At 25.5% G+C, this 20,072-nt stretch overlaps 1 protein-coding gene across 1 annotated transcript in view; it reads right to left on the reverse strand.

The window, feature by feature from the left end:
* Nucleotides 1-3,223: 3,223 nt before the first annotated feature.
* Nucleotides 3,224-20,072, reverse strand: part of LOC122860348 (F-box/LRR-repeat protein 3-like) — a 28,106-nt gene continuing 11,257 nt past the window's right edge. Inside the window, exons 9-12 of the mRNA XM_044164172.1 lie at nucleotides 19,049-19,273; nucleotides 10,392-10,891; nucleotides 5,066-5,648; nucleotides 3,224-3,249 (exon numbers count right to left, since the gene is read on the reverse strand). Of these exons, the coding sequence (XP_044020107.1) occupies nucleotides 3,224-3,249; nucleotides 5,066-5,648; nucleotides 10,392-10,891; nucleotides 19,049-19,273 (1,334 nt within the window). The remainder of the gene's footprint in view (nucleotides 3,250-5,065; nucleotides 5,649-10,391; nucleotides 10,892-19,048; nucleotides 19,274-20,072) is intronic.

Below are 20,072 nucleotides of genomic sequence, written 5' to 3' on the forward strand. Positions count from 1 at the left end.
GTCATGTTCAAGAAAATTAATAACATTTTCGAAAAGCTTCAAACCTTTAAGGAATTTAAAAAATCACGTAAGTACATGTTTTTCAAAAAAATGAATTGACGAATAGAAGGACGTCGGAGTTAACTTGATGAAACTTATACATAAAATAAAACAAATTAAAGCAACAACTTATATTGCGAATAAAAAAATTGATTCGTGTGTAGAGAAACTCATAGAATTATTTCCAATTCCAAAAGAAGATAAAGATGCAGAAACTTTGGAAAAAAATAGCACAACAGCTATGTAATGTTTTATTTTATTTTTTATTATTTTACATAATTAAGTATAAGTGATTTTTAAAAATTATTATGTTTATTATTTGTTTGTGTAGGGATGTTGAAGAAGTACAAGATGAACCTGCTCAGAATGAAAATACTCCAGTTTTAACAGACAAAGATACAACTGAAGTTGCTCCTGAAGTTGATTTAGACGATCTTGTAAGATTATTAATTTTTACTATATAATTTAATTGAGAAATATCTAATCATGTAATTTTTTTTTTCAGTTTGATGACTGACGTGCATTGTTTTTGGGGATTTAAATAGATTTAATTCAATCTTCTTGTATTTATATTTTTATTTTAAATTAAGGTACACAATGGTTAATAAAATAAACAAAAATATTTATTAATTTTGAAATATAATATTTGTTTTTTATTTTTGACAAGTCTTTAGAAATATTTTTGGCTGTATGAATATTTGTTTAGGTGTATAATAAATCAATTTATTTTTGTTAATGATTATTTAATAAAAGAATAGAAAATTTATAAAAAGTAAGGTAAAAATAATTGTCCGTTTCAAAAAAATATATTTATTTGATGAAAAAGTATATTTATTTTTAAACTTTGCTCTATACAAAAATATTAACAATGACATTTGAATTTTTATGGTTCTCATAGTAATATCGAAAAAAAGTTATAATAAAAATGTTCTTTGCCAATGTCTTTACAATGTCATTTTGTATGTGTTTTTAGAAATAAATTATGGAAGAATATTACGCGTATATTAGAAATAAAAGTATATCATAACTATAATTAAATCTCTTCGAAAACCAACCATTGAGATGTAATAAACTTATTACTACAGACGTAAAAGCTGTCATTAGCTTGTGAAGCTATTACTGGACTACACATTATGTGTAAAATGATACCATTTGTACGATTTTCAGTTGCCTGATTAGCATCAATAACCAAGTCACCTGTGATATTATTTATATCATAGATACTGATCATTTGAAGATCTGGATTATTTTTTATGAATTGAATAATACCAGCATTAGTAAGTTTCTTGCATTTATCACAGTGCAATTCTTTTAGTCCTTTCAATTTGATAAGGAAGCTGTCTTTAATTATATCAAGACGACTTACATTAATTTTTTGTAAATTTTTTAAGTTTGTTAAAGCAACGAGAGCTGTTTCAGTAATCGTACTGCATCCTTGGATATCTAAACTTTTGAGGTTCTTACAATTATTAGCAATAGCAATAATTGTACTATCTTTGAGATTTTGTGCATAACTCAAATTTAGATGTTCAAGATATTGTAATTTTGATAACTCATCAAGAACAGATGGAGAAAAAAGTGGCTCAGTACGAATAGATGGTACTATAATGCATCGAAGAATTTCTAAACGTTTAAGTTTTTTACAATTATTTGAAATCGCGATTATTGATTCCTCATGGATTATCATTGTTGTAAACAGACGAAGCAATAATAAACATTCAAGATTTTCCAACTCTGTTAACTTTTTTAAAGCTGTATTATTAATAATGTGACGATGATGATATATCCTCAAATGTTTCAAGTTCTTGCAATATTCAACAATTGTATTTGCTAAGTCAGGCGTTATTGTACAAGAAATACCAAGGTATTCCAAGTTTTGAAAGTTTATCCATTTTTCAAGAGGAATTTGAGCTACATCATAAGGACCAGGAGGAATATTAAGATGTTTTAGATTTTTGCATGTACAAAAAATAGTATTGAGTATTTTTGTAGAGAGGTCCTTTGTTTCATAATATTTACCAACCGTTAAGTCAATGTATTCCAAATTTACCAGTTTATTGAATAAAGAAAGCTCTTTGGATTCACAAAATGATTGAATGTTGAGATGAACAAGTGTTGTTATTTCTGCTATTTCTTGAAGAATGTTTTCCGACCGAAGACCATGTAGTGTCAATTTTTTAAGATTTTTAAATTTTTTAACACTCTGAAAATAATAGAAATTTATTTAAATAATTCGTATATTTAATCAATTGATAGTATTGTTTGTCACTATGGTGATAAACAACTTGAACATATATTTAAAAACAAACTTACCATTAAGACTTTACGTACTGCAATTGACACAGGTTTAGAAAATAAATGAATTTCATTAATTTCTTTTGGAAGACTATCGATTATTGCAAAGAGTTTAACTCTTATTATATGATACCACTCATAATTCACTATTATTTCAATACATTTTAATTTATCTAACTGTGTAAATGCTTGAACAAAGTGACCAGTATCACTTTCTAACGAATTGACGTTAAATTCACATTCAAGACTTGTTAAATTTTTACAGTGATCACCAATAAATGGCATGATCCTTGAATTGCAAACATTTGAGAGAGACAATTCTTTCAGATATTTACCACATCTTAATAATATTTTCTCGACATATGATTGTGTCAACAAACGGTTATCATAACATCGTCCAATTGATGATTCACATTTGTATTTTTTAATGTCATACCAAGCGAGTTGACATGCTTCTTTCCATTTGGCACAAACTATAGAATAAAACGTATCGAAATAAAAATTTAATAATAGAAACATTGATGTTTTATCAACAAAAAAAGAAACTCTATTTTGATGATAATATATACCTTTTTCCATGTCTATTCTTTCTGGTATTGGCAGCAGCATGAAGATTTTAGCTAATGAGTCGTAATCCAGTGAATTGATGACAACTTTTTGATCCTTGTCACCATCATTAGAGATTTGTTGGTCTTTCTCAACAAATAATTTCATTGCACTCATTTTAAGTGAACTCTGAAAATATATACTTAATAAATAAAGAAGAATTTAAATGCATTATACAACTGGAATAAAATAAACAGAAATATTTTCCATCAATTAAAGGTTGATGATTTACCAGTAAAATTATATATTTAAAGCCAAATAATATTAAATGTCATGCAACATGTTAAAATGCAATTGATACACGTGATTCTTTTATAAATATAATTGTTAAAATTATGAATTTTTTTTACCTTAATTGATCCTTTGTTTTTTCGATAACTAATTTAGTAGTTGAGCAATAAATTTTGTTCTTTTTCACTACACTATATATGTAACTTTTAATCAGACAACTTTGTACGTTTGACTGTTAATTGAGTTATTGTTATTTGTTAACCTTTAATATGGATTGATATAAATGTAAATAAAAAAAAAAAAAAAAAAAACCGCACTTGGAATAACGTGATCCCAGGTAGAAGTCTACGCTACCAACACGATTTTAGAAACTTATGCACAACTCATGAGTTGACTACAATTGACTGCTGCATTTATGGAATTGACTACATTGACAATGCATTTATTAATATCCTAAGTCGTAGTCAAAAGTTTCAAGTTTTAAATAAAAACTTTTGAGAAATATAAATGATAACAAACAAATAAATTGTGCTATAATTTATTGTCAGCTGATAAAAGTTAAACCCAGTGTATCATCAAACTACATCAAATAATTTTACTGATTAGAATAATTCTTATAATAATTATTATAATATATTGGTTTAATTTAATCTTCTTGTATGATTATTTATTAAAAAAATAGAAAATTTATAAAAAAAAGGTAAAAATAATTGTCCTATTCAAAAAATTATATTTATTTATTTATTTATTTATTTATTTATTTATTTATTTATTTATTATAATCCCAGCGACCTAGGTCATTTTAGGGATCAAGCTAAGATTACAAATTTACATTTGAAATTAAGCTCTAGTGATAATTGCATTACCACATTACCACATGAACTTGATAAAAAAGGATATTTATTTTCAAACTTTGCTTTACAAAAATATTAACATTAATGACAATTGTCATTAAAATTTTTATGATTTCAAGTACTATCGAAAACAAGTTATAATAATAATAATCATTATAATACGATAATTAAAAATTGATTTGAAGGATAAATCTATGTTGTAACAACCAACCATTGAGATTTAATTATTGACTTAGAATCGTCAATTATTGACCAATCTGCATCTGTTAATATGTGTAAAATGATACCATTTGTACGATTTTTAGTTGCCTGATAAAAATATTTATTATTTTTCAAATATAATATCCGTTTTTCATTTTCGACAAATCTTTAGAAATATTTTCGTCTGTATACAGATTATTTGTTTACGTATAGAATAATTAATCAATTTATTTTAGTAATGATTCATGAGTCATGACTAAAATCATGACTAAAATAAATTGATTAATTATGAATGAAAATGATTACTGATGAATAATAATGTTGAGAATATATTGTCAACAAGATGCGGTTATCATATTTAAGAATTTACCTTACTTTGTAAGTATCAAAAATAACAGGCATGTTTATTAAGAAAATATAAAATGATTTTTCAAGCGGCCACTTGAATATTATCATATAGCTGTAATTATGCACAATTGAAGGTAAAAATAATTGTTCAATACAAAAAAATTATTTAAGAAAGTATTTTTATTACTGAACTTTGTTTTACAAAAATATTTATATTGACATTTGAATTTTTATAATTCCAAGCAATATAAAAAACAAGTAATAATAATAAAATGTTTCTTTTACAATGTCTTCGACTTTTTGTATGTGTTATTTAGAATACATTATGGAAGAATATTACGCGTATGAATAAGAGAGAAAGTTATACGATAAATTTAATTACGTTTTTTGAATAAATATCATTTAATCTTTAACAACCAACCATTGAGGTTTAATTGAATTATAATAGTCAACTAATGACTGGTCAGATGTTTCTATGTGTAAAATGATACCGTTTGTACGATTTTTTGTTGCCTGATCAGCACCAATAACCAAGTCAGCTGTAATATTTTCTATACAACGGACTGTAAGATATTCAAGATCTGGATTATTTTCTATAAATTGAATAATACCATCATCAGTAATGTTATTGCAACCATCGCAATGTAATTCTTTTAATCCTTTTAATTTAATAATGAATCTGTCGGTAATTCTCCAAAGAAAACTTACATCTAGTTTTTGTAAATTTTTTAAGTTTGATAAAGCAACAAGAGCTGTTTCAGTAATCGCTCTGCAACCTTGGATATCTAAACATTTTAGGTTCTTGCATCTATTAGCAATAGCAATAATTGTACTATCTTCGAGATTTTCTACACAACGCAAGTTTAGATGTTCAAGATATTGTAATTTTGATATCTCATCAAGAACAGATGGAGAAGAAAGTGGCTCACCATCAATAGATGATACTATAATGCATCGAGGAATTTCTAAACGTTTAAGTTTTTTACAATTGTTTGAAATTGCGATTATTGATTCCTCACTGAGCTCAATCGGACCAGGCAATATTAAACATTCAAGATATTCCAACTCTGTCAACTTTTTTAAAGCGGTATTATTCATAGTGTAATTATGGTCTTGTATCCTCAAGTTTTTCAAATTCTTGCAATATTCAACAATTGTATTTGCTAAGTCAGGCGTTATTGTACAATAAATACCAAGGTATTCCAAGTTTTGAAAGTTTATCCATTTTTCAAGAGGAATTTTAGCTACATCATAAGGACCACGTGGAATATCAAGATGTTTTAGATTTTTGCATGTACAAAAAATAGTATTGAGTACTTTTGTAGAGAATTTGTTCATATCTAGCCATATATATCGAGTCACTAGGTCAATACATTCCAAATTAACGAGCTTATCAAATAGAGGATACTCGTGGTCTTTGTCATAAGGTCGAAAGTTGATATGAACAAGTGTAGTTTTTTCTGATATTTCTTGAAGAATTATGTTGTCTAAATAGAGGTCTTGCACTGTCAATTTTTGAAGATTTATAAATTTTTTAAAACTCTGAAATAATAAAAATTATTTATTTAAATAATTTATATTCATTTAATTAATAGTATTGTTTATCACTAGTCATAAACAACTAGTTGGCATTCAATAACAACTTACCATAAAAACTCTTCGTTCTTGAAATGACAGTAAATTTGATAATAAATGAATTTCATTAATTTCTTTTGAAAGACTATTAATTATTTCAAGTATATCAACTGTTTCATTATCGTTTTCACTTTCCAGTATTATTTTAATGCATTTTAAGTTATTCAACTGTGTAAATGCTTGAACAAAGTGACCAGCATTATGAGTTAATAAATCGTCGTCAAATTCACATTCAAGACTTGTTAAATTTTTACAGTGATCACCAACAAATGGCATGATACTTGAATTGCAAACATTTGAGAGAGACAATTCTTTTAGATAATTACCACATCTTAATAATATTTCCTTGAGGTATGATTGTGTCAACAAACGATTATCATAACAACGTCCAATTGATGATTGACATTTGTATTTTTTAATGTCATACCAAGCTAGTTGACATGCCTCTTTCCATTTGGTACAGACTATAATAAAACATATCAAATTTAAAAATTAATAATACAAACACTGATAATTTATTAAAAAAAAAAAAGAAACTTTATTTTGATAATAATATATTTACCTTTTTCCATGTCTATCCTTTCTGGTATTGGCAGCAGCATGAAGATTTTAGCTAATGAGTCGTAGTCCAGTGAGTTGATGACGACTTTTGAATCCCTGTCACCAATATCAGAAGTTTGTTGGTCTGTTTCAATACATATCCTCTTTGCACTCATTATAAATAAATACTAAAAATGTCGTCGTTAACGTCGTCAAAAACCTCAGATCTTTCAAGTACAGAAATTAAATATATTGTTGATTCTTGCTCTTTTTTTTATTAACAAAAATCCAAATATTTTTTATAAAACAACTCAAAAATATTAACAATGACATTTGAATTTTTATGATTCCCATAGTAATATCGAAAACAAGTTATAATAAAAATGTTCTTTGCCAATGTCTTCACAATGTCATTTTGTATGTGTTTTTAGAAATAAATTATGGAAGAATATTACGAGTAAATTAGAAAATCAAAGTATATGGTAACTATAATTAAATCTAGTTAAAAACCAACCATTGAGATGTAATTATTGACTCAGAAGCATAATCTATTCCTGACTGTTTAGACATTTGTATGTGTAAAATTATACCATTTGTACGATTTTTAGTTGCCAGATCAGCAGCAATAACCAAGTCAATTGTAATATTGAATATACCGTAGAGAGTAATCTTTTCAAGATCTGGATTATTTTTTATAAATTGAATAATACCAGCAGTAGTAAGATTATTGCAATGAGAACAATGAAATTCTTTTAATTTTTTTAATTTAATAATGAAGCTGTCAGTAATTACATCAAGAAGACTTACATTTAGTTTTTGTAAATTTTCCAAGTTTGTTAAAGCAAGGAGAGCTATTTCAGTAATACCTGTGCAACTTCGAATATCTAAACTTTTTAGGTTTTTACAATTATAAGCAATAGCAATAATTGTACTATCTTTAAGATTTTTTAAATTAGACAAGTTTAGATGTTCAAGGCATTGTAACTTTGATAACTCATCAAAATTAGATGAAGAAGAAAATTTGTTATCTAAAATAAAACAATCAGGAATTTCTAAACGTTTAAGTTTTTTACAATTGTTAGAAATTGCAGTTATTGTTTCGTCATGAAGCCTACTAATCAGACCATTCAATATCAAACATTCAAGATTTTTCAACTCTGTTAACTTTTTAAAAGCAGTATCATCCATAATGTGATGGGGATAATGTATTCTCAAATGTTTTAAATTTTTGCAATATTCAACAATTGTATTTACTGAGTCAGGCATTATCTTACAAGAAATACCAAGATGTTGTAAATTTTGAAAATTCATCCATTTCTCAAGAGGAATTTTAGCTAGATCATAAGGACCAAATGGAATATCAAGACGTTTTAGATTTTTGCATGTACAAAAAATAGTCTCAAGTACTTTTGTAGAAAGATTACCCGCTTCACAGTTGATAGACATCGTTAAAACGATATACTCTAAATTAACGAGTTTATCAAATAGAGAAAAGTTTCTGTGTATATGATCATTATATAGTCTAATGTTAAGATGAACAAGTGTTGTTATGTCTGCTATTTCTTCAAGAACTATATTGTCTAGATAGAGGCCAACTAATGTTAATTTTTGAAGATTTTTAAATTTTTTAACACTCTAAAAATAATAAAAATTTATTTAAATAATTTATATTCATTTAATTGATAGAATTGTTTGTCACTAGTGATGAATAACTAGTTTGTATTCAATAACAACTTACCATATTAATATTTTGTATTCGAACATACCGAGGTTGAAAAAATAAATGAACTTCATTCATTTCTTCTGGAAGACTATTAATTATTTCAAATAGATTAATTGTTGTTTTTCGTTTTTTCGTATGGCTCAGTAATATTTTGATGCATTTTAATTTATCCAACTGTGTAAATGCTTGAATAAAGTGATCAGCATTATCAATCAAGACATTATCATCAAATTTACATTCAAGACTTGTTAAATTTTTACACTGATCACCAACAAATAGCATGATACTTGAATCACAAACATCTGAGAAAGACAATTCTTTTAAATAATTACCACATCTTGATAATATTTTTTCAAGGTATGATTGTGTCAACAAACGGTTATCATAACAACGTCCAATTGATGATTGACATTTGTATTCTTTAATGTCATACCAAGCTAGTTGACATGCCTCTTTCCATTTGGTACAAACTAGAATAAAACGTATATCAAGTTTAAAAATTTAATAATAGAAACATTGATATTTTATTTAAAAAAAAAAGAAACTTTATTTTGATAATAATATTCACCTTTTTCCATGTCAATTCTTTCTGGTATTGGCAACAACATGATGATTTTTGCTAATGAGTCATAATCCAGTGAGTTGATGACGACTTTTGGATCCTTGTCATCTACATCAGTGGTTTGTTGGTCTGTCTCAACACATATTTTTTTTGCATTCATTTTAAGTAAACTCTGAAAATATATATTTAATAAATAATGAAAAATTTAAATGTATTATGCAACCGGATTAAAATAAACAGAAATATATTCCAAAGTATAGATCAATTAAAGGTTAATGATTTACCAATAAAATTATATTTACTATGCCAAATCATGTTGAATGCGATGCAACATCTTAAAATACAATTGATACACGTGATTCTTTCATAAATATCATTGTTAAAATTACCTATGAATTTTTTTTACCTTCATTGATCCTTTGACTTGTTGGTGATTAATTGAGTAGTTAATGCAATAAATTTTCCTCTTTTTCACTACACAATGTCATTGACTTGGTAACGTACGTTAAATACCCGTATTCAAAAAAAAAATGAATGTAATAATGGTTTTAATTAAACAATTTTGTACGTTTGACTGTTAATTGTGCTATAATTGTTATTTGTTAACCTTTGCTATAAATGTCAGTGAAAAAAAAAAAAAACAAAAGGAACCCACACGTGATCCCAGCTAGAAGTCTACGATACCATTTCGATTTTAAAAAGTTACTGATTTTACTTTATTTGTTCAATTGAATCTTCTTGTTTTTTTTTTTTTTAAATTAAGATACACAATGGTTAATTCGATAAATGAAAATATTTATTATTTTTAAAATATAATATTTGTTTTTCATTTTCGAAAAATCTCTTGAAATATTTTTGGCAGCATGAATATTTGTTTAGGTAAATAATTAATCAATATTTTTTGTGAATGATTATTTATTAAAAAAATATGTTGCCAATAAGATGCAATTATCATATTCAAGAATTTATCTTACTTACAAATTTGTAAGTATCAACAATAACAGGCACATTTGTTAAAAAAATAAAAAATGATTTTTTAAGCCACTTGAATATTATCAAAGCTGTAATTATATATGTATACAAATAATTGTTTAATACAAAAAAATTTTTGAGAAAGTATATTTATTTTTAAATACTTTGTTTTACAAAATTATTAACATTGTCATCAAAATTTTCATGATTCCAACTAATATCGAAAACAAGTTATATTAAATTAGTAAAAGTCATACGATAAATTCAATTATAAGTTTTCAACAACTAACCATTGAGATGTAATTATTGATTTAGAAGCATCTATTATTGACAGATTAAATATTTCTATATGTAAAATAATACCATTTGTACGATTTTTAGTTGCCTGATCAGCACCAATAACTAAGTCAGTTGTAATATTACCAATACCTCGGACAACAATCTTTTCAAGATCTGGGTTATTTTTTATAAATTGAATAATACCAACATTAGTAAGTTTTTCGCAACCAACACAATCAAATTCTTTCAATCCTTTCAATTTGATGAGGAAACTGTTTGTAATTATATCAAGACGACTCACATCAAGTTTTTGTAAATTTTTTAAGTTTAATAAAGCAACGAGAGCTATTTCAGTAATCGTATAGCATCCTTGGATATCTAAACTTTTTAGGTTCGTACAATTATTAGCAATAGCAATAATTGTACTATCTTTGAGATTTATTGTATAACCCAAGTTTAGATGTTCAAGATATTGTAATTTTGATATCTCATCAAGAACAGATGGAGAAGAAAGTGGCTCAGTATGAATAGATGGTACTATGAAGCTATGAGGAATTTCTAAACGTTTAAGTTTTTTACAATTGTTTGAAATTGCAATTATTGATTCTTCATTAAGCACAATGCGAAAAAAAAGTATCAAACATTCAAGATTTTCCAACTCTGTCAACCTTTTTAGAACGGTATTATTTATAGTGTGATCACTGTTTCTTATGATCCTCAAGTGTTTCAAATTCTTGCAATATTTAACAATTGTATTTGCTAAGTCAGGCGTTATTGTACAAGAAATACCAAGGTATTCCAAGTTTTGAAAGTTTATCCATTTTTCAAGAGGAATTTTAGCTACATCATAAGGACCAGGTGGAATATTAAGATGTTTTAGATTTTTGCATGTACAAAAAATAGTATTGAGTACTTTTGTAGAGAATTTGTTTATATCTTGCCATGTATATCGAGTCACTAGGTCAATACATTCCAAATTAACGAGCTTATCAAATAGAGGATACTCGTGATCTTCGTCATATGGTCGAAAGTTGAGATGAACAAGTGTAGTTATTTCTGATATTTCTTGAAGAATTATGTTGTCTAAATAGAGACCTTGCACTGTCAATTTTTGAAGATTTATAAATTTTTTAAAACTCTGAAATAATAAAAATTATTTATTTAAATAATTTATATTCATTTAATTGATAGTATTGTTTGTCACTAGTCATAAACAACTAGTTGGTATTCAATAACAACTTACCATAAAAACTCTTCGTTTTCGAAATGACAGTAAATTTGATAATAAATGAATTTCATTAATTTCTTTTGGAAGACTATTAATTATTTCAAGTATATTAACTGTTTTCTTTTTGTTTTTGCTTTCCAGTATTATTTTAATGCATTTTAATTTATTCAACTGTGTAAATGCTTGAACAAAGTGACCAGCATTATGAGTTAATAAATCGTCGTCAAATTCACATTCAAGACTTGTTAAATTTTTACAGTGATCACCAACAAATGACATGATACTTGAATCACAAACATCTGAGAGAGACAATTCTTTTAGATATTTACCACATCTTAATAATATTTTCTCGAGGTATGATTGTGTCATCAAACGATTATAATAACAACGTCCAATTGATGATTCACATTTGTATTTTTTAATGTCATACCAAGCTAGTTGACATGCCTCTTTCCATTTGGTACAAACTGGAATAAAACGTATATGATAAATTTAAAAATTAATAATACAAACACTGATATTTTATTAAAAAAAAAAAAGAAACTTTATTTTGATAATAATATATTCACCTTCTTCCATGTCTATCCTTTCTGGTATTGGCAACAACATGAAGATTTTAGCTAATGAGTCGTAGTCCAGTGAGTTAATGACAACTTTTGAATCCTTGTCATCAACATGAAAGATTTGTTGGTCTTTTTCAATACATATCCTCTTTGCACTCATTATAAATAAATACTAAAAAAGTTGTTGTTAACGTCGTCAAAAACCTGAGATCTTTTTAATACAGCTGAAATCAAATATATTGTTGATTCTTGCTCTTTTTTTTATTAACAAAAATCCAAATATTTTTTATAAAACAACTTAAAGGTTAAAAACACGTGGATCACAGTTTTTTTTTTTTTTTTTTCAATAATAGCTTTCTCTAAGCCACCTTCAGCATAATCTTTACCTGGAAGTCCAGGTGAACGAATCCCTGCAGCTTTTATAATTTTTTAAAAATTCCTTCTAGTCGATAAGTTAAATTCTACATTTGCTGTAAAATTCTGATTTAGAAGGCTACATCTATCTAGTAATACATGGAACATTATACAGCTGTTAAAAAAAAAAAAAATCTTTATAAGACATGGAGTTTCATAAGGAGGGTAATCTGTGACGTCACATTGTGTATTAGCATAGGGAGTTGTTGAAGCTTACGGAATGGAGCATGGAGTTTTATAAATTACCCTCCTTGTAGACCTCCATGCTTTAAGATTACCTATTATTTTATAGCTGAAATTATTAATCACATAAAATAATTATTCCATATTTAATTCACATTGAGCGGCTCTATTCATTTAAACAATAATAACACTATAAAAAGAATTATTTCATTTATCTCATTTCAAGTTTTTTTATTTATAAAATATTATCAATAAACTATATTATTTAATGGAATATTTATTAATAGAGAAATATCTTTAACTATTTCTATACTTTTTTGAAATTAATTTCCACAAAAAACAATGTAAAACTGTTTATTAAATAAATCAATTAAAAATACATCTTTTGATATTAATTAAACAATGTTGACAATAAAATAAATTTAAAAATAATTTTATTTTCTTCTTAAAAGTGTTTGACTTTAGTATGAATGGTTGTTTAGGTGAATAATCAATCAATTTATTTTTGTAAATGCACATATTTAGTAAAATAATATATTGTCATTAAGATGCAATTGTCATATTCAAGAAAATTAATAACATTTTCGAAAAGCTTCAAACCTTTAAGGAATCTAAAAAATCACGAACATGTTCTTCTAACACAGCTTATTTTCCTCAGGACTTCCTGAAGTTCCAAAGTTTGCATCATCTACTTTATTATAAAATAAAACAAATCACATGAATCAAATTATGAGATTAACGAAGATGTATACTTACAACGAAGGACGAGTCTTGCACCTTAAAACTAAAAGGTCCAAAATAATATCAACACAACGCAATAGTCAAGTATTAAATATTCAATACATTGTTTATTGTTTTCATTTATTTATTTATTTTTTTAAATATTTTTCTTTATTTTTTCCTTAAAAGACGAATGAACTTGAAATTGGTTTTGTTGAAAGAAAAAAGAAGAAAAAAAATTAAAAAAAAATATAATAATAATTTAAAATATTATAAGATTTGCTTTGATAATTCACAGCAGATTAAATTTTTTAAAAAAAAATAATAATCGTAATATAATCGAGTGAAACGAAAATATTAATTGCTCCACAAGTAATAAATTGTATCTTTATAAAAAAATTAATTAAAAAAAAATTGTATAGAAACGCGTGAATCATGTCTAATAGCAATTCATTAAAAAAGGATAAATTTTTTTTTTTTTTCCTAATAAAAATATAAATATTCTAATTTTAATATAAATTTTATCACTTGATATGTTAATGATTCAATCGGACATGATTCTCGAGTCATTAAAAATACAAATTTGTAAGTATCAACAATAACAGGCACATTTTTTAAAAAAATATAAAATGATTTTTTAAGCCAATTGAATATTATCAAAGCTGTAATTATATGTGTATAATTAAAGGTAAAAATAATTGTTCAATACAAAAAAATTTTTGAGAAAGTATATTTATTTTTAAACTTTGTTTTACAAAATTATTAACGTTGGCATTGAAATTTTCATGATTCCAACTAATATCAAAAACAAGTTATATTAAATTGAGAAAAGTCATACGATAAATTTAATTATATGTCCAAGTATCCAACAACTAACCATTGAGATGTAATTATTGTCTCAGAAGAATCTACTATTGAAGGATCAGATATTTTTATGTGTAAAATAATACCATTTGTACGATTTTTAGTTGCCTGATCAGCAGCAATAATCAAGTCAATTGTTATATTGTCAATAAAATAGACATCAAGAAGTTCAAGATCTGGATTATTTTTTATAAATTGAATAACACCAGCATTAGTAAGTTTCTTGCATTTATTACAATGCAATTCTTTCAATCCTTTCAATTTTATAATGAAGTTGTCTGTAATAATATCAAGACAACTTACATCTAGTTTTTCTAAATTTTTTAAGTGTGATAAAGCAACGAGAGCTGTTTCAGTAAGACTCGTGCAACCTCGGATTTCTAAATTTTTCAAGTTTTTACAATCATTAGCAATAGCAATAATTGTACTATCTTCAAGATTTTTTACAAAACACAAGTTTAAATGTTCAAGGCATTGTAATTTTGATAACTCATCAAGAACAGATGAAGAAGACAATGGGTCAGTATGAATAGATCGTACTAGAGTACAAAGAGGAATTTCTAAACGTTTAAGTTTTTTACAATTGTTTGAAATGGCAATTATTGATTCTTCACTGAGCAGTTTGAGAAAAAAAAATATCAAACATTCAAGATTTTCAAACTCTGTCAACTTTTTTAAGGCGGTATTATTCATATTGTGATTACGATTTCGTACCTTCAAGTGTTTCAAATTCTTGCAATATTTAACGATTGTATTTGCTAAGTCAGGCGTTATTGTACAAGAAATACCAAGATATTCCAAGTTTTGAAAGTTTATCCATTTCTTGAGAGGAATTTCAGCTACATCATAATGACCAAATGGAATATCAAGATGTTTTAGATTTTTGCATGTACAAAAAATAGTTTTAAGTACTTTTGTAGAGAGGTTCTCTTTATTTAGCCATATATATGGAGTCATTAGGTCAATATATTCCAAATTAACGAGTTTATTAAATAGAGGATACTCGTGGTCTCCGTTATATGGTCGAAAGTTGAGATGAACAAGTGTAGTTATTTCTGATATTTCTTGAAGAATTATGTTGTCTAAATAGAAGCCTTGCACTGTCAACTTTTGAAGATTTATAAATTTTTTAAAACTCTGAAATAATAAAAATGATTTATTTAAATAATTTATATTCATTAAATTGATAGTATTGTTTGTCACTAGTCATAAACAAGTAGTTGGTATTCAATAACAACTTACCATAAATACTCTTCGTTTTCGAATCGACAGTAAATTTGATAATATATGAATTTCATTAATTTCTTTTGGAAGATTATTAATTATTTCAAGTACATTAACTGTTTCATTTTTGTTTTTGCTTTCCAGTATTATTTTAATGCATTTTAATTTATTTAACTGTGTCAATGCTTGAACAAAGTGACCAGCATTATGAGTTAATAAATCGTCGTCAAATTCACATTCAAGACTTGTTAAATTTTTACAGTGATCACCAACAAATTGCATGATACTTGAATTGCAAACATTTGAGAGAGACAATTCCATTAGATAATTACCACATCTTAATAATATTTTCTCGATGTATGATTGTGTCAACAAACGATTATCATAACAACGTCCAATTGATGATTCACATTTGTATTTTTTAATGTCATACCAAGCTAGTTGACATGCCTCTTTCCATTTGGTACAGACTATAATAAAACATATCAAATTTAAAAATTAATAATACAAACACTGATATTTCATTAACAAAAAGAAGAGAAACTTTATTTTGATAATATAATATATACCTTTTTCCATGTCTATTCTTTCTGGTATTGGCAATAACATGATGATTTTTGCTAATGAGTCGTAATCCAGTGAATTGATGACGACTTTTGGATCCTCGTCATCCACATCAGACGTGTGTTGGTCTGTCTCAACACATATTTTTTTTGCATTCATTTTTAGTAAACTCTGTAAATATATATTATAAAAATGATGATGAATTTATATGTTTTACAACCAGAATAATAAAATAAACGAAAATAACCATAAAAAATATATATTCCAAGATATAGATTAATTAAAAGTTGATGATTTATACTAGCAAAATCAACACCGATAAAATTATATCCAAAGCCAAATAATATTGTATGTCATGCAACATGTTAAAATACAATTGATACACGAAATCTTTTAATAAATGTAATTGTCAAAATAATGAATTTACAATTACCTTAATTGATCCTTTGATTAGGTGATAATTAATTTGGTAGTTAAATTTGTTAATGCATTGAAAAAAAAAATGAATGTATTAATTGAACAATGAGTATTAATTAGACAATTTTGTACGTTTGATTGTTAATTGTACTATTGTTATTTGTTAAACCTTCGATGTGGATGTAAAAAAAAAAAAAAAACAAATCCACATGTGGAATAACGTGATCCAGCTAGAAGTCTACGTTACCAACATGGTTCTGATAATTCATTAGTTGACTACAATTGACTACAATTGACTTGATATGACTACTGCATTCTATAAGTTGACGACATAAAAAATGCATTTATTAATACAATAGTTGTAGCGAAAAGTAGTCAAAAGTAGTCAAAAGTTTCAAGTTTTACATTATAAAAATTTTGAATATTACAAAAGATAACAAACAAATAAATTAGGCTGCAATTTATAGTTAAACCCAGTGTATCATCAAAATACATCAAATAATTTTACTTTATTTGTTCAATTTAATCTTCTTGTATTTATTTTTACATCATTTAAATTAAGATACTTAATGGTTAATAAAATAAATAAAAATATTTATTATTTTTGAAATATAATATTTGTTTTTTATTTTCGAAAAATCTTTAGAAATATTTTTGGCTGTATGAATATTTGTTTAGATGAATAATTAATCAATTTATTTTTGTAAATGATTATTGATTAAAAGAATAGAAAATTTAGAATAGAAAGGTAAAAATAATTATCCAATTAAAAAAATTATATTCATTTGATGAAGAAGTACATTTATTTTTAAACTTTGCTTTACAAAAAATGACAAAACATGACATTTGAATTTTTATGATTTAAAGTAATATAGAAAACAACTTATAATAATAATAATTATAATCATCTTTTACAATGTCTTTGACTTAGTAACGTATTTTGTATGTATTTTTAAGAATACATTATGAAAGAATTTTAAGCGTATAAATAAGTGAGAAAGATATACAATAAATTTAAATTAATTTGAAGAATAAATCTATGCTATAATTAGTAACAACCAACCATTGAGATTTAATTATTGACTTAGAAGCATAGATTATTGACGAATCATTTGTTATTATGTGTAAAATGATACCATTTGTACGATTTTTAGTTGCCTGATCAGCACCAATAACCAAGTCAGTTGTAAGATTATCTATTCCCATGACACTGATTGCAATCAATCGTCAAATTACACCAAATAACTTTACTGATTACATTGTTTTTTCAATTCCATCTTCTCTTTATTTTTTCATTTTAAATTAAGATACACAATGGTTAATAAAATTTAAAAAAATATTTATTATTTTCGATGTGTATAATATTTGCTTATTATTTTCGACAGATCTTTAGAAATATTTTTATGGCTGTATAAATATTTGTTTAGATGGTTACACGTCAAAAAAAATTTTCCAAAAAAAACTCGACAAAAAAAATAACGATAAAAAAAATCACGACAAAAAGAATCATGACAAAAAAAATAAAAAAAATAAAAATCACGTCATAATAAATTTTTTTTTTTCTAAATAATAAATTTAATATTTCATATGAACTATTTTTCTTATATATTTAGCCGTTAGATTTTTTACTCAGCTGGTAGATAATTAACGTAGCCTTAATAATAGCCATACAATCAATATCTACATCATTTTACTCAGCTAGATTCTTCACTTAGCTAGATTTTTCACGTAGCTAGATTTTCTACTTAGCCGTAATTGTAGCCAAACAATCAATATCTACATTATTTTACTTAGCTAGATTTCTTACCTAGCTAGATTTTTTACTTAGCTGTAATTGTAGCCAAACAATCACTATCTACATTATTTTACCAGCCAAATCTTTTACTTAGTTGCTAGATTTTTTTTGTCTAAATTTTTTTTTACTAAATTTTTGTTGTCGCGATTTTTTTTGTCATGATTTTTTTTGTCGAAATTTTTTTTGTCGTGATTTTTTTTGTCGAGTTTTTTTTTTTAATTTTTTTTTGTCGTGGAATCGTTTAGATGAATAATTTATCAATTTATTTTTGTGAATGATTATTTATTGAAAGAATAGAAAATTTATAAAAAGAAAGGTAAATATAATTGTCCGATTCAAAAAATTATATTTATTTGATAAAAAAGTATATTTATTTTTAAACTTTGCTCTACAAAAATATCAACATTGACATTAAACTTTTTATGATTCCAATAGTAATATCGAAAACAAGTTATAATAAAAATGTTCTTTTACAATGTCTTCACAATGTCATTTTGTATGTGTTTTTAAAAATAAATTATGTAAGAATATTACGCTTAAATTAGGAAGAAAAGTATATGATAATAATATAATTCAATCTATTCAATAACCAACCATTGAGACGTAATTATTGACTTAGAAGCTTTAATTATTGACCAACTACACCTCGTTATGTGTAAAATGATACCATTTGTACGATTTTTAGTTGCCTGATCAGCACTAATAACCATATCAATTAATTGTAATATTCTTTGTATCATAGATCCTTATCATTTCAAGATCTGGATTATTACTTATATATTGAATAATACCAGCATTAGTAAGTTTCTCGCATCCATTACAATGCAATTCTTTCAATCCTTTCAATTTAATAAGGAAGCTGTCTGTAATTATATCAAGATCGCCTACATTAAGTATTTGTAAATTTTTCATGTTTGTTAAAGCAACGAGAGCTGTCTCAGTAAGACTCGTGCAACCTTGGATATCTAAACTTTTTAGGTTTTTACAATTATTACCAATAGCAATTATTGTACTATCTTTAAGATTTTTTATAAAACTCAAGTTTAGATGTTCAAGAGATTGTAATTTTGATAACTCATCAAGATTAGATGGAGAAGAAAGTTGCATACCATTAATGGATGATACTATAGTGCAAAAAGGAATTTCTAAACGTTTAAGTTTTTGACAATTGATAGAAATTGCGATTATTGATTCCTCACTGGGCTCAACCAGACCAGGCAATATTAAACATTCAAGATATTCCAACGTTGTTAACTTTTTTAAAGCGTTATTATTTATATAGTAATTACTATCAAATATTTTCAAGTGTTTTAAATTCTTGCAATATTCAACAATTGTATTTGCCAAGTCAGGCATTATTTTACAAGAAATACCAAGATATTCCAAGTTTTTAAAATTTATCCATTTCTTGAGAGGAATTTTAGCTACATCATAATAACCAAATGGAATATCAAGATGTTTTAGATTTTTGCACGTACAAAAAATAGTATTGAGTACTTTTGTAGAGAGCTTCGCCGCAAATCCACCTTGATCTGTACCCATCGTTAAATCGATGTATTCCAAGTTTACCAGTTTATTGAACAAAGAAAGCTCTTTGGGTATATTGAATGATGAAATGTTAAGATGAACAAGTGTTGCCATTTCTGCTATTTCTTGAAGAATTATGTTGTCTAAACAGAGACCATGTAATGTCAATTTCTTAAGATTTTTAAATTTTTTAAAAGTCTGAAAATAATAAAAATTCATTTAAATAATTTGTATATTTAATCGATTGATAGTATTGTTTATCACTGGTGATGAACAAATAATACGTAT

Source organism: Aphidius gifuensis, linkage group LG1 (genome assembly GCF_014905175.1).
Source record: "Aphidius gifuensis isolate YNYX2018 linkage group LG1, ASM1490517v1, whole genome shotgun sequence".
Lineage (NCBI taxonomy): Eukaryota > Metazoa > Arthropoda > Insecta > Hymenoptera > Braconidae > Aphidius > Aphidius gifuensis.